Below are 14,016 nucleotides of genomic sequence, written 5' to 3' on the forward strand. Positions count from 1 at the left end.
GACATGGCGAGTCTGACTGAGCTGTAGCCTTTTCCACAGCGGCTCCCTGTTGTGGAGGGATGCAGAACCCCACAGCACAGTGATCCCAAAGCAGTGTTCCTGCCCGTGATTTCCCGTGTGTGTGTGTGTGTGTGTGTGTGTGTGTGTGTGTGTGTGTGTGTGTGTGTGTCAGGGACAGGGTCTCTCACTGGCCTGGAACTGGCCAAGTGGACTAGGCTGGTTGGACAGCAGGGTTAGGAACTCAGTCTCTTCCCCCCACAGCTCTGCAATGGTAAGCCCACACTACCACTCCTGCTGCTGGCCCCTCCTCCACTGCAGACAGACTCCTGGTCCTAGTGCTTGCCTACTGAGTGAACGAGCCCTCCCCCATATTTTGTAAATCAGGGCTTGTGGTATAGTCCAGGCCAGCTTGGAACTCGCTATCCTCCTGCCTCAGCCTCTGGAGTGCTGGGGTTATAGGCATAGAATCACACTAACTCCTTTGTCTCCTCTCCCTGGGTGACATTTAATATCCCTGGAGGGTGGGAAGGGCTCAATACTACAAGGAAGGGGAGTGTCCCAGGGGCACTGGTCCAGCCAACAGCTTTTCCATGCCAAACAGACGTCCTGGCTAGATAGCGACCTTCAGAGCTGCCGTGGGAAAGAATGGAGAAGAAGGCCAAAGGATCAGAGCACTACAACCGTGGAGGCCAGGTGCAGGAACTGGGCTCAAGGCAGGAGGCTGCCCTGCAGAGGTGCACTGTGCCTTCCTGGGTAGGGGATTGGCACAGCCATGCAGGGCCCTCCTCCTCTCCGAGCCTTTCGATACTTTAATATTGGCTTTTGCTGGCTCAGGAAAGGTCTCCAAAGGTCTGGTTGTCACACAAGACAGATTAATATCTCCCCAAGGCATCTGCCAACCTGCCTCAATGCTCTCAGGTTAAGTCCCCCTGTTTCTTGAGGTCCTACAGTCTAATCCATCACCTGGTTGTCTTCTCTTCATTAGAGCCTAGATTTCACCCAAGCAAGGAGTAACCTAGAAGGAGACATAGACTCCCAGGGTGCAAAATATACACCTCGGCCTCCTCTGCTGGGCTAGGTGGTCATTTCTACCTGGGTTCTCAGAATGGCTCCCAAAGCCTGTAACTCCACTCACAGTTTCCATAGTAACCAAGTGCCGGGCTCTTTGGAGAAAAGGAGGAATGAAGAGGGGCAGACACCCTCTGGGAGAAGGCCAATTAGAAACAAAACCCAGAACAGCCTTGCTTCCCCCTAGTGGAGGAACCAGGAGTCCTGCTGAGCTTGGGCGCTCAGACCCGTGGAGTCCCCAGACTCGGGAGGCTGCAGCAGGAAGACTGAGCTCAGTGAGTGCAAGGCCAGCCAGGGTTATGTAGCAAGTTCAAAACCACCTTAAAAATAACTTGGGGTGTGGCTCAGCCAGGAAAGATGCTTGCTGCCAAACCTGACGGTAAAGAGAGAACTGACTCCCTCTAGCTGTCTTCTGACCTGTGTGTGTGTGTGTGTGTGTGTGTGTGTGTGTGTGTGCGCGCGTGTGCGTGTGCTGGAGCGAAGGCTCAGTTGGTAAAGTGCTTGTTGCACACTTGTTGCACACTGACGACCTGAGTTTCAGTCTCGTGGCCGGATGTAGTGGTGTACACTATAAAACAGTGGGGGAGATATGGGAGGGAGAGAGAGGTGGATACATGGAAGCTGGCTGCTAGCCTAGCTACTTGTCAAAGTCTAATGAGAGAGCCTGTCTCAAACAAAAGGTGGAAGGGGCCTGAGGGTGTCCTCTGCCCACTGCATCCCCAGTGCACACAGGGGAGTGTGCACGGCTGTACAAGAGCTTCCTCCTAGTTGGTACACCCTAGTTTGGAGGGGACCTTGTTAGGGCTCAGGATGTTGGGCTGGAGAGATGGCTCCATGCTTAAGGGCACTGGCTGCCCTCCCAGAGGACCTGAGTTTGGTTTCAGCACCTACATCGGCTGGCTTACAGCTGCCTGTGACTCCAGTTCCAAGGAGCTCAATGTGCTCTTCTGGCTTTTATAGGCATCTGCACACAGGGCAGACATTCTTACATACACACGCATAAAGTCAACAAAACAAAGTTGACTCTGTTCTAAAGGGGAGCTCCTGGAGGCTATGGAAGTAAACAATTCAGGACGTCCACCAAATGCACTAGGCCTCTGCTTCCTAAGCCTGTATCAGCGGTAAGGACTGCTAAGATCACTCCCAGACAAGTGGAGAAGAGATACCCTCTAGTCTGTCTAGCTGCCTCCAAGTTGTGCCGGGAGCACCAGGTCTCCAGTTTTCACGAGCCATCACCGCTCCCTTTGAATCATTTCTGCTGCTGGAAGTGAACTCTCCCACACTCCTGGAAGTAATCCCAATAAACTCATCAGTTCACCAAGCTGGGCTTCAGTGGTGTCGCTACTTTGGTCCACCGTTGGTTCCCTATCTGGGGTGAACAGATGTCTATTCATGTCTTCACAATAACAGTGTCACAGCAGCACCTGTACACACATGTGTGTGTGTGCGCACGCGCGCGCGCGCACACACACACACACACACACACACGTTTTTTAAAATGGGGGTTTCTGGGGTAAAGAAAATACATGATTAGCACTGGAGAAATGGCTCAGACAGGAGAGTGCTTGCCTAGCATTTACAAAATCCCAGCTCCAGCTACAGCATAAACTAGGTGTGGTGACATGCCTGTAATCTCAACAGGTAGACGCAGGAGGATCAGGAGTTCAAAGTCATCCTTGGTCACGTAATAACTTGTCCTAGAAAAAAAAAAATAAAGGATGCACACAGGAAGTCTTTTCTCCTGTCTTGGAGGGGTCTGGGGCTATAGAGTTCATTCTTCCTTCTGGAAGTTTCCTCCCTGCCCCTTCTGTCTTCCATTGCTGGAACTTACCAGGACTGAATGGGCCTGCTGACTGGCTTTCAGTGAGTGACATTCTCCTTCCTGAGACCTAAGGTTCTCTCCACGTGGACATTCCCTCCCCCTGCACAGTACCCAGCCTTCAGGGATCCATCCACACGTGTCTGTCTCCTGACTAACTGCCTCCACCACAATCAAGGGAAATCCCTATCTAAAAGCAGTGAGTGCAGGACTAGCAAGGTAGCCCAGCGGAGAAGGTGTCTGCTGTGAAGCCCTGATGACCTGAGTTCCATCCCCATGTCCCACAAAGCAAAAGGAGAGAGATGACTTCCACAAATTTCTCCTGACCTCAAGACATGCAACTGGCAGGTGTGCGCACACCCACCCACATTTGCACATACATAACACACAACACACAATATCAAATGTAAAAAAAAGTATTTAAAAAAATAAATATTTTTATCTGTTTGTTTGAGGATAAGTCAGAACTCGGTGGTTTTGAAGGCAGGCTCTGGAACATCTGAGGGAAGAGCAAGGAAACCCATGCTGGAGAAGGACTGACCTCTTGGCCAGGAGTTGCGCGCCCCCAGGCTGGTTCTCACCTGTGTCCTCCGGCCTATGTCTCCCTCGTCTCAACAGTTTCTCCCTAGAGGGAGTGGGGAACGATGAGGAGCACGGTTTCTGTGTGCATTAGGCCCCACCCACCGATGGCCCCTTCACTCCCTGCACCAGGACTCACCCACTCCTCGCCATGGCAGTTCTCGCCTTCATGTAAACACACATTCCGGGCAGTAAGACAGGGACTAACACCACCACAAACACTCCTGGCAGGGTGGCCGCTAAGCTGGAGGATTCTGAGTGCAGAAAGGAAACAGAAATGGCGCTGGGAGTGGGCTCAGTGCCTGCCTTACAAGCCCAGATCCCCAGAACCCCTGTAAAAAGTCAGATGTGGTGGCGCATGCCTGTTATCCCAGCAATAGCCAGATGCCTCTAACCCTAACCTTGACCCTAGAAGGTGAAGATAAGCGGATCCCTGGACACCTGTAAAGTTTCAGGCCAGTGAGACGTGTGTGTGTGTGTGTGTGTGTGTGTGTGTGTGTGTGTGTGTGTGTGTGTAGAGTGCGCACACACTTGTGGAGGTCAGAGGCTAACCTGTAGGAGTTAGTTCTCTCCTACCATGTGAGTCCCAGGGATCAAATTCAGGAGGCAAATTGAAGCAGCCACGCTTACCCACTGAGCCATCTCACCAGGCCCAAGAGCCTGTCTTAAATAAGAGGTAGAAGACATCTGAACACCACACCCAAGGTTGTCCTGGCCTGCACATGCATACTGTGCTTGTGTATACTCACACCCCAGGGAGAGGTGAAAGGGTGGGAGACTGAGGGATATGGGAGCTAACACTTCCTTTTGGCCCTGAGCTGTCAGCTTAAGGCATCTCATCCTCCTAAATCTCTTGGTGTCTAGTTTTCCCTCCAGAAGGTTCAGGGACTTGAAGATTTTAATGCCCTCACCCTTACTATTTGTATTCACAACTCCCATAAGACTCTATAGGGCTGTTCATGCCAGGTGTCATCTGGATCTCTCTCCCTACCTGCCCTCTTCATCTTTTGAGATAGGGTCTCACTTTAGCCTAGCTGTCCTGGAACTCACTATGTAGCCCAGGCAGACCAGCCTTGAACTTAAGGTGATTCTCCTGCCTCATTACCACCCCCCCTTTTTTTTCTCTAACACAGTCTGTGTAATCCAGGCAGGCCTGAGACTCTCAATTCCCCTGCCTCATCTTGAAGTGCTGTGACTACAGACATGCACCATCATGGCCAGTTTATGCCATGGTGGGGACTGAACCCAGGACTTCGTGTGTGCCAGGTAAGCACCTGAGCTACAGACTCCAGTCCTCTGTCACTATTTCTCAGTCCCCAAACACTTCCAACCTAGAAGTTTGTTAGGGAAGCAGATGTCTATGCCCACCAAACCTGAACCTCTTGGAAATTCTGATATGTACATGTTAAATAAGTCACGCCTCCCAAGCGCAGACTTGGAAAAAGGATGGCCCAGAGGTACAACAGAATTCCAGTTTGGAGTAGGGAAAAACAGAAGGTGGTGGAGGTACTGAGCAGGAACAGCACAGAGTGACACAAACAGGGGTGAGGGTGGAAATCAGCCAGGTGTGAAGGTGCATGCTAATAATCCTAGTACATGCGAGGTGGAAGGGGGAGGGTTAGAAAAGGTTCAAGGTCATTTTCAGCAAAATAATGAGTTCAAGGCCAGTCGGGGCTACACGACACCTTACTGAAAACAATAAAAACAAGCAAATGAACAAGAAGGGGCGGGACTGGGGAGATGACTCAGCTGGTAGTGTGCTTGTCTTGAAAGAACAAGGACCTGAGTTTGATTCCCAGAACCCACGTGAAAATCTGGGTGTGCACTTGCAATCCCAGTGCTGGGGAAGATGAGAAAGGCAGATCTGGGGCTCACTAGCCATCCTCCTACTCCTTGTGGCTGGTTTCAGGGCAGTGAGAGACCCTGCCTCAAAAAAAAAAGGGGGATTGTGCTTGAAGAATACCACCAGGGGGTGTCCTTTGGCTTCCACATATATGTATAAACACATGAATAGGCATCTGCTCCTGCACACACCACACACACACACACACACACACACACACACACACACACACACACACAAACAAGTGCTGGAATTTAGAGAGAAGATCCCAGCGTAGTCCACTAGGAGATGAGCAAAAGACAGGTTCAGGACTACTGTCTGGCTGATTCCTGGGGATCAGACAGTAATATATTATGTTGTTATGTAATACATATTTTAGGTTTTTTTTGTTTGTTTGTTTGTTTTTTAACTGAGATGGGGTTTCATATAACCAGGCTGGCCTCAAACTCACTATATAGCTGAGGATGACCTTGAACTCCTTATCTTCTTGTCTTTACTTCCAACATGCTAGGATTGCAGGCCTGTGCCACCATGCCTGAATATCGTGCACATGAACTGGCAAGACATCTGGGCAGGTTAAGGTGCCTGGCACCAGGCCTGGAGACCTGAGTCGGACTCCAGGGTTTCACACAGCAAAAGGAGATAGATGACTCCCTTGAGTTGTCCCCTGACACCCACACATTCGCCCCAGCACAACAAATCAATCTAACCCCTCAAATAGATACACTATAGTATTATACAAATTATATTATTTAATGGATAGTATATAACTGATGCTATCTAAAATATATAACATAATTTATATATTATACATTTAACACATATTATTAATATATTATACAGAGCAGCCAAAATATTTATATAGAACCATAAACTATATATGTGATATATAACTGTGTATTTTATATATCATCTATAGTACATAATGCACAATATTCCCTATATTATTTATACTATATATAATATCTTGTAATAGATTAATAATATTGTATAGTGTAACTATCAATGTCACCCTTATCACATATCTGTGATATATAATAGATAATATAATGTATATGAAAATTAAAAACAGAGTAATATGTAATAGATATTCTAATGTGTATGAAAATTAAAAACAGTAATATATAATAGATATTCTAATGTGTATGAAAATTAAAAACAGTAATTCTACAGCAATGGCCAGTAGGACAGGCCTGAGATGTGGCTGTTACCTAGCTTTTTTCTGGATGGGATATCCCGAGGTTCCGTGCACAATACTCCTCCATAACCAGGGTCACAGTGGCAGATGAAGGTGGCCCCCTGCTCCTGACACCGGCCATCGTTGTGACAGGGGTTCTGTAGACACGGGCTATCTGCAAGGGCAGGAGGCTGCGAGTGGGTTCCCAGAGGACATTCACAGTGCAGGGGATGCCTGGCTGTGGGACAGGCCCCAGGGAAGAAAGCAGCAGTCACCTGAGCCTGACCTGGGTCCACTCAGCAATCGAAGTTTCAAGCCTGCTACCCTGGGTTTAGGGAATGTGTTTAGCCTCCCAGAACCCCATTTGCTTTCTTTGTGTGTGTGTGTTTGTATGTGTGTGCATGCGTACCTGAAGGTCCAGAGGTCAACTTCAAGGGTCTTTCCTCAGGTGCCATCTACTTCGTTCTTTTTAGAGACAGGGTCTCTTATAAGGCCGGAGCTCAGTGCTTAGTCTAGGCTGAAAGCCCGACAGCCCTAGAGATCCATTTTATGTGTATGTATGAGTCCCTGCTGCATGTATGTGTACCACATGCGTGTCTGGTGCCCTCAGAGGCCAGAACTGGAGTTACAGGCAGTTGGGAGCTGTCATGTGGGTACTGGGAACTGAACCTGGATCCTCTGCAGAAACAGTTAGTACACTTAACCACTAAGCCATCTCTCTAACTGTGCTTGGCTTTTTAAACATGGGTTTCAGAGATCCAACTCAGGTCCCTACATTTGTGCAGGAAGTGCTTTACAAACTGAGCTGTCTTTCCAGTCCTGGAACCCCCTCCCTTGAGAGAGAGAGAAAGAGAGAGAGAGGGAGAGAGACAGAGAGACAGAGACACAGACAGAGAGAGAGACAGACACAGAGAGACAGAGAGACACACAGAGAGAGACAGAGAGAGAGAGAGACAGAGACAGAGAGACAGAGAGAGAGAGACAGAGAGTGCTGGTCTCACTATGTAGTCCTGGCTGGCCTGGAACTTAGTATGTAGACCAGGCTGGCCTCACACTCACAGAGACCCACCTATCTCTGTCTTCCCATGCTTGGCTGGAACCCTATTTTCATTGCTCATAAAGTGGGGTGTTAGGTAAGGATTAAAGTCTATCCTGGGGCAGAGCTCTGCACAGGTGTAGTAAACTCTTGGAAAGAGATGGTCCTTTTCCTTCAACCCTCCTGCAAGGAGGGTGCAGACTTCCTGAGACCAAGCAGGAGTCCTACTCAGGCAGAGGACAGGGAGGAAGGGGATCCCTGCTCACCCCGGAAGCAGCCTCGAGTAAAGTTGGCCACAGTGCAGGACTCTCCAGCTCTGCAGCCATAGGGCTCACACAGCAGGGTCCCCTGGCTTGCACAGGTGCAATGCTGGGAGCAGTTGTCAGTTACAAAGCTGTCACCCAGCTGGAAAGGAGGAAGCGAAGATAGGAGACGTTCTAGACTCATTCTAGATCTCATTCTCTAACCCAGATTCCCAGCTTCCACGCCACCCAGACCTTGTAATAGATGCCACTGGCAGTGCAGCCGCAGTGTGTCACTGGGAGGCTCTGGGTATCACTGTAGATGTAGCCTGGGATACTGGCACAGCCCTCCACACAGGGGCCTTCACAGACCTTGGGGGTCACAAATTTGGCACAGGATGCTGGGCAGGGTGTCATACAGTGCTGGTACACAGTATTGGCAGGGCATGTCATGGCTGAGGGGATAAAAGCATAGTTAGGAGCTGGCTGGCCTTGGGGAGAAACAGAAAGCAGCGTATAAGGTCATTCAATAGAGCACAGAGCTCCCTGTAGACAGGGAAGCCAGGGCAAGCAGGCCAGTTCTGCCTGAAGACTTTTGTCTGGCACACGAGACGTTTGATGAAAACAAATGAACAGTGCTAGGGTGGGTATAGTAGCACAAACTTGTAATTCTAGCACTCGAGAGCTGAGGCAGAAGGATCACCATGAGTTTGAGGCCACCGTGGGCTACAGAGTAAGATTTTGTCTCAAAAGCCAAAAAAACAGGAGAAATGGCTCAGCAGTTAGGGGCACTTGCAGAGGACCCTGGTTCTGTTCCTAGTGCCCACATGACTGTGTACAACCATCTGTAACTCCCGATCCGGGGGATCTGACAGCCTCTTCTAGCCTCTGTGAGCACCAGGATGCACATGATGCACAGAACGCATGCTGGCAAAGCACTCATACATATACATCAACTAAAAATAAGTAAAATCTGGGCTGAAGAGATGGCTCAGAGGTTAGGAACACTGACTGCTCTTCCAGAGGTCCTGAGTTCAATTCCCAGCAACTACAGGGCGGCTCACAACCATCTGTAATGAGATCTGGCGCCCTCTACTGGCCTATAGGCATACATGCAGACAGAACACTGTATACATAATAAATAAATAAATCTTTAAAAAGAATAAAAATAAGTAAAATCTTAAAAAAAATGCTGGGCGGTGGTGGCGCACGCCTTTAACCCCAGCACTTGGGAGGTAGAGCCAGGCGAATCTCTATGAGTTCAAGTCCAGCCTGGTCTACCAGGACAGGGTCTAAAGCTACACAGAGATACCCTGTCTCAAAAAAACAAAAACAAAAACAAACAAACAAACTAAAAAACCAACCAACCAAACAAACAAACAAAAAAAACCACCCCAAAACATAAGCCTGGAGTGCTGGCTGAGGGACAGCTGGGGCAGGTAAAGTGCTTCTGCTCTGGCATGAGGACCAGGTGTGGTGGCATGCACTTGTTATCCCAGTCCTGAGGAGGTGGGGACCTGAGGACACTTGGGGCTTGCTAGGCAGCCAGCCTAACCTAATTACCAGGCTTTGGGTCCCGAGGAGAAAGAGAGACCCTGTCTCAAAAGAGCGAGGTGGGGCTGGTGAGATGGTTTTAGTGGGTAAAGATGATCTGGACTGCATCCCTCCCACATGGTGGACGGAGAGAACCAACTCCTGAAAGGAGTCTTCTGACCTTCACATGTGGGCTGTGGAACATGTGCACCCCACACACACAATAAATAAATGTAACTGCCCCCCCCAAACAAACAAAAGAACAAGGCAAATGACTTCTGGTCTCTGGTCTCCACACATATGCATGCATGCACCCAAACACACATGGACACAGAGATATACACATACAAAAAAAAAAAAAAAAAAAAAAAGAAAGAGAAAACACAACAACAAAAAATACAGGCAGAGGGGAGGGGGAATGGGTTTGGACTGTGGAGGAGTGGGCGGGAGAGGGGTCAGTCTGGAATCCCTTGCTGCCTTGAACTTAGAAGAATCAAGGCTGAAAGGCCACGGTGAGGGGGTGGCAGCAGCAGAGCTGAGCAGAGGGCAGAATGCCTGAGGAGTCAGAACCAGCCGCTGGGCAGGAGCAGAGCCTCACCACAGTGTGTCTGGTCCCGCCAGCCAGTCATGTTGGCACCGGCCTCCTGGCAAATGATGGCATATCCACTGAGGACCCGGCAGCGAAGTTCCTCTTCTTCTTTGGTTTTCCATCCAGCGCACATGTCAGACATACAGTGCCTGGGGTAGGAGGGAAGGGCGGGGTAGGTGTGCTGCTAGGGAGGAGGGGCAAAGAGGTCCAGCCTTGCTGGAAGAGGGCCCAGGGTGAGGGGCTGACAAGGTGCTTGCCTTGCAAGAACAAGGACCTGTTTGATCCCTGGTGTCCATGTTAAAAACAAGCAGGGTGTGATGATGGGTTTGTAATCCCAGGGCTGGTGAAGGGGAGACAGGAGGGTCCCTGAGGTTTAGCCAGCTTAGCCTAATCAGTAAGTCTTCGGTTCAAGTTAGAAACCTTGTCTCAGGAAACAAGGCAGAAGCTGGGGAGATGGCGCTAGGAAAAAGCACCTGCTGTTCAGGTGTGAGGAGCTGAGTTAGAATCCCCACCCATGCCTGGAACCCCAGCTCTGTGGGGGGAGTAAGACAGAAGGATCAATGGGGCGCTCGCTCGCTCTCACAGTCTAGCCAAAAACTAGTGAGCTGCAGGTTTGTTGTGAGACCCTGCCTCAAAGGAAGAAGAGAGCGGGAGCGGAGAGCGGGAGCGGGAGCGGGAGCGGGAGAGCAGGACCGCTGATTTTCAACTCCGGTGCCACAGCAGCACATACCCACATCCATGCTCACGCAAAAGGAAAGAAAGGAAAAAAAATAAAAACCAAGGTGGATGGCTCCTGAAGGACACTTGAAGTTGACCTCTGACCTATACATGGTATGTACATTGAACAAACATATACATACCATCTCCCTTACAAATGCCCCCAAACACATGAATAAACAAAAGCTAAGGATGCAGCCTACTTGGTAGAGTGCTTGCTTAGTATTCATGAAACCCTGAGTTCCATCCCCTGTACCACAGAAGCAAGGGATTGTGGTCCATGCCTATAATCCCAGCACTTGGGAGGTGGAGGCAGAAGGATCAGAAATTCAAGGTCATCCTTAGGTATATATTAGCCTGGGCTACACGAGACCTAAATAAATACAGTAGAAAATAGATTAAAAATAAACTAGTGAAAAAGGGCCCAGAACCCCACACAGAATGTCGGCAGGCTGGAGGGATAGCTTGGGGATAAGAGGGGCCCGGAACCCCACACAGAATGTCGGCAGGCTGGAGGGATAGCTTGGGGATAAGAGAGGCCCGGAACCCCACACAGAAAGTCGGCAGGCTGGAGGGATAGCTTGGGGATAAGGCATTGGTTGCAGAAAGACAGGATGTAGAATGGGGGAGTCGGCAGGAAACCAAGTCACAAGGGAGAAGAACCAAGCCCCCAGAGCTGGAGGGGTCAGAGAGGAAGACCACAGCAGGAATGTGGAACATTCTTGTAAGGACTGGGCCTGTGACTCACTGCTCGAAGGGCTCTGGGGCTATAATCTGGTGACAGGCAGCAAAGGGGCCCTGGGGGTCCACCAGCACTCTGCAGGCCTGGGTGCTGCTGATGAGCGCTGTCTGCTCTGGGCTGCACTCGGAGAGCAGAAGGTCAGGCTCTTCCTCTCCTCCGACTTCTTCTGGCAGGGCCCTGAAGTAGGGATGGTAAGGGGCTGCGTGAGGCTCAGGAGGGAGGTGAACTTGAGGAGAAAAATCAAGTCTGTACAAAGGCGAAGCAAGGGCACCATGGGGATTTCCACTGAGCAGCTAGCTGTTCACACTGGTCAGTGAGAGACCGAGTGAAAGAAGGTGAAGGCCTTGGAAAAGAGACTTGCTGGGTAGGAGCTATCCAGGAGGACAGACCTGCCTAGAATCCCCCAGTGAGGGGCTGGGGTGTGGCTCAGTGATAAGAGTACTTGACTTTAATTCTCAGTAAGGGGCTGGGGGTGTGGCTCAGATTACATGCATGAGGTTGTAGGTTCAATCCTCTACCCCTCCAATGAAAGAGACTCTTAGCCATCTTCCTAATTCCCAGCCCTCACCTTGGCAATCGGAAGAGGGTATCCACCTTCACCTCCCAACTGTCGCCAAAGGCATTGAGGTTTGAGGTGAGCATTCCATTGGGCAACATGAAGTCGTTGTCTCGGTCCTTGTCATAGTTTCCACACAGGCCCCGAACCAGCCCATGGTACATGGTAGGCAAGGAGATCACTAGAGGACAAAGCACGTGCCCTGTAGTGAGCCGCAAGCTCAAGCCTCCCACCACACTCCGAGTCTCCTCCTCAGGCTGGGGCTCTGCTCCCAGGTATAACTCCTCTTCCCACGACCTGCCTGTTTGGGCCACGCCTCTCCATCTTCGATCCTGGAAATGGGGTTCCTGTTTTCTGTGCTTATTGGTTTTATTGTTCTGTTTTCATTTTTGAGAAGCTGACTCAAACCGGCCATGTAGGTGAGGCTAGCTTCAAACTCCTGACCCTCTTACATCCACCTTCCAACTGCTAAGACTACAGTTTTTTGGTTTGGGTTTGATTGAGTTTCTTTCTTTTCCTTTTTTTTTTTTTTTTGGTTTTTCGAGACAAGGTTTCTCTGTGTAACAACACTGGCTGTCCTGGAACGCACGGAGATCCACCTTCCTCTGCCTCCCGACTACTGGGATTAAAGGCGTGTGCCACCACCACCTGGCTTGATTGGGACAGTATCTGCTATAAGCCCTGGATAGCCTGGAATTCACTATGTAGACCAAGTTAGTCCTAAACTCATTGAAGATCCTCCTGACTCTGTTCCTGAGGGTTGGGATTACACATGTGAGCTAGCACCCCTGGCTCAGAGACGGATCTTCTGCTGTCTGTGTCCCTGTCTGTTACCTGCATTGTGCTCTCCGTCGAAGTCCACCACCATTTCAAAGTCAGTGATGAGAAACAGCCGCTGTGCCCGCAAGATGATCTGCAGGTGGTTGTTTGGATTGTAGGGGACCGACACCTTTTGATTGTTGACCTTGAAACGGAAGACTGCAGCTGCATAGCATGCTAAGTGGGCCACACTCTGTTGCTGCTGTCTGTGCCTGGATTTGCCCAACTCCCCCCACCTCACCATGATATTCTTCCAGAGTCTTCACTACCCCCGCTGTCAGAGACCTCCCTTTATACCCCAGTTCCTTCCTTGCAGAACTCAGACAGATGGCTCAGTGGGCAGAGGCACTTGCCACTAATCTGGAGGACCTGAGTTCCATTTCGAGGACCCACACGGGGAACGGAGACTCCTCTAAGTTGTCTTCTGACCTCCACACATGCACCATGGCAATGCATGCCCATGCATGTGCATAGACAGTAAATAAGTAAGTGAGAGAGAGATGGCCCATTGGTTGACAGTGGTAGTTGCTCCTCCAGAGGACCTGCATTTGGTTTCCGGAATTCTTGCTGGACTGCTCACAACTACTTATAACTCTAGCTCCAGGGTACATGACACCTTCTGACCTCTGTGGGTACTCATACATATGTGAGATATACTTATCTAACACATACGCAAGTATATAAGTAAATAATAAATGAATATTTAAATAAACAAACATTAAAAATTAAAGAAGTATAAAAAGAAAGCTGTTTTTTAAACCAGAACTGTGGCTGCTTCAGCTCCATGTTCACGTGCGCATCGCCACCCCTCGCTCCCCTTCACCCCCTCAGCCTTTGTTCAGCCCCACTGCCCTGTGCCAACCTTTCTCCATGAAGTGACACCAACTTGGACTTTTAAGAGCAGTCTGCACCCCTGGAAACTTCCCGACAATGGGGCGTTCTGGCTTTGCCACCTCCAGGTGGTTCCTTCAGGTCTGGTCCTGCCCCTTACTCACCAAAACTAGCAGCCCTTCTTGGAGCTGGATTTTATAGCCATAGACGATGGTGGTCACTTCGTGCAAAGTTGGACTCTCTGTGGAGGTCACTTTGTTGCGCCCCTCTATGACCAGGTGCTCCACCCCCTCTGGGAGCTTGTCCACTGTCTTGATGAGGTAGTAGTTCATCCGACCCAGGAAGCGGTAGCTCAAGCCATCAAAAGTGTGGTAATAGGGGTCCCCAAAGATGGTACACTTTTCCAATTCTGTCAAGAAGTGTGAATACTGAAAAGGACCTCAGTCCAGTCACTGGTCTCCCAGA

At 49.9% G+C, this 14,016-nt stretch overlaps 1 protein-coding gene across 1 annotated transcript in view; it reads right to left on the minus strand.

Annotated features, from left to right (window-relative positions):
* Positions 1–3,287: 3,287 nt before the first annotated feature.
* Zan (zonadhesin) overlaps positions 3,288–14,016 on the minus strand; it is a 104,651-nt gene continuing 93,922 nt past the window's right edge. Inside the window, 11 exon segments of the mRNA XM_052754990.1 lie at positions 3,288–3,386; positions 3,469–3,512; positions 3,606–3,720; positions 6,521–6,661; positions 7,789–7,927; positions 8,020–8,219; positions 9,896–10,035; positions 11,352–11,522; positions 11,914–12,082; positions 12,736–12,865; positions 13,716–13,960. Of these exon segments, the coding sequence (XP_052610950.1) occupies positions 3,349–3,386; positions 3,469–3,512; positions 3,606–3,720; positions 6,521–6,661; positions 7,789–7,927; positions 8,020–8,219; positions 9,896–10,035; positions 11,352–11,522; positions 11,914–12,082; positions 12,736–12,865; positions 13,716–13,960 (1,532 nt within the window). The 3' untranslated portion in view covers positions 3,288–3,348.

Source organism: Peromyscus californicus, unplaced genomic scaffold (assembly GCF_007827085.1).
Source record: "Peromyscus californicus insignis strain IS unplaced genomic scaffold, ASM782708v3 Scaffold_2__1_contigs__length_46816999, whole genome shotgun sequence".
In the NCBI taxonomy this organism is placed as follows: domain Eukaryota; kingdom Metazoa; phylum Chordata; class Mammalia; order Rodentia; family Cricetidae; genus Peromyscus; species Peromyscus californicus.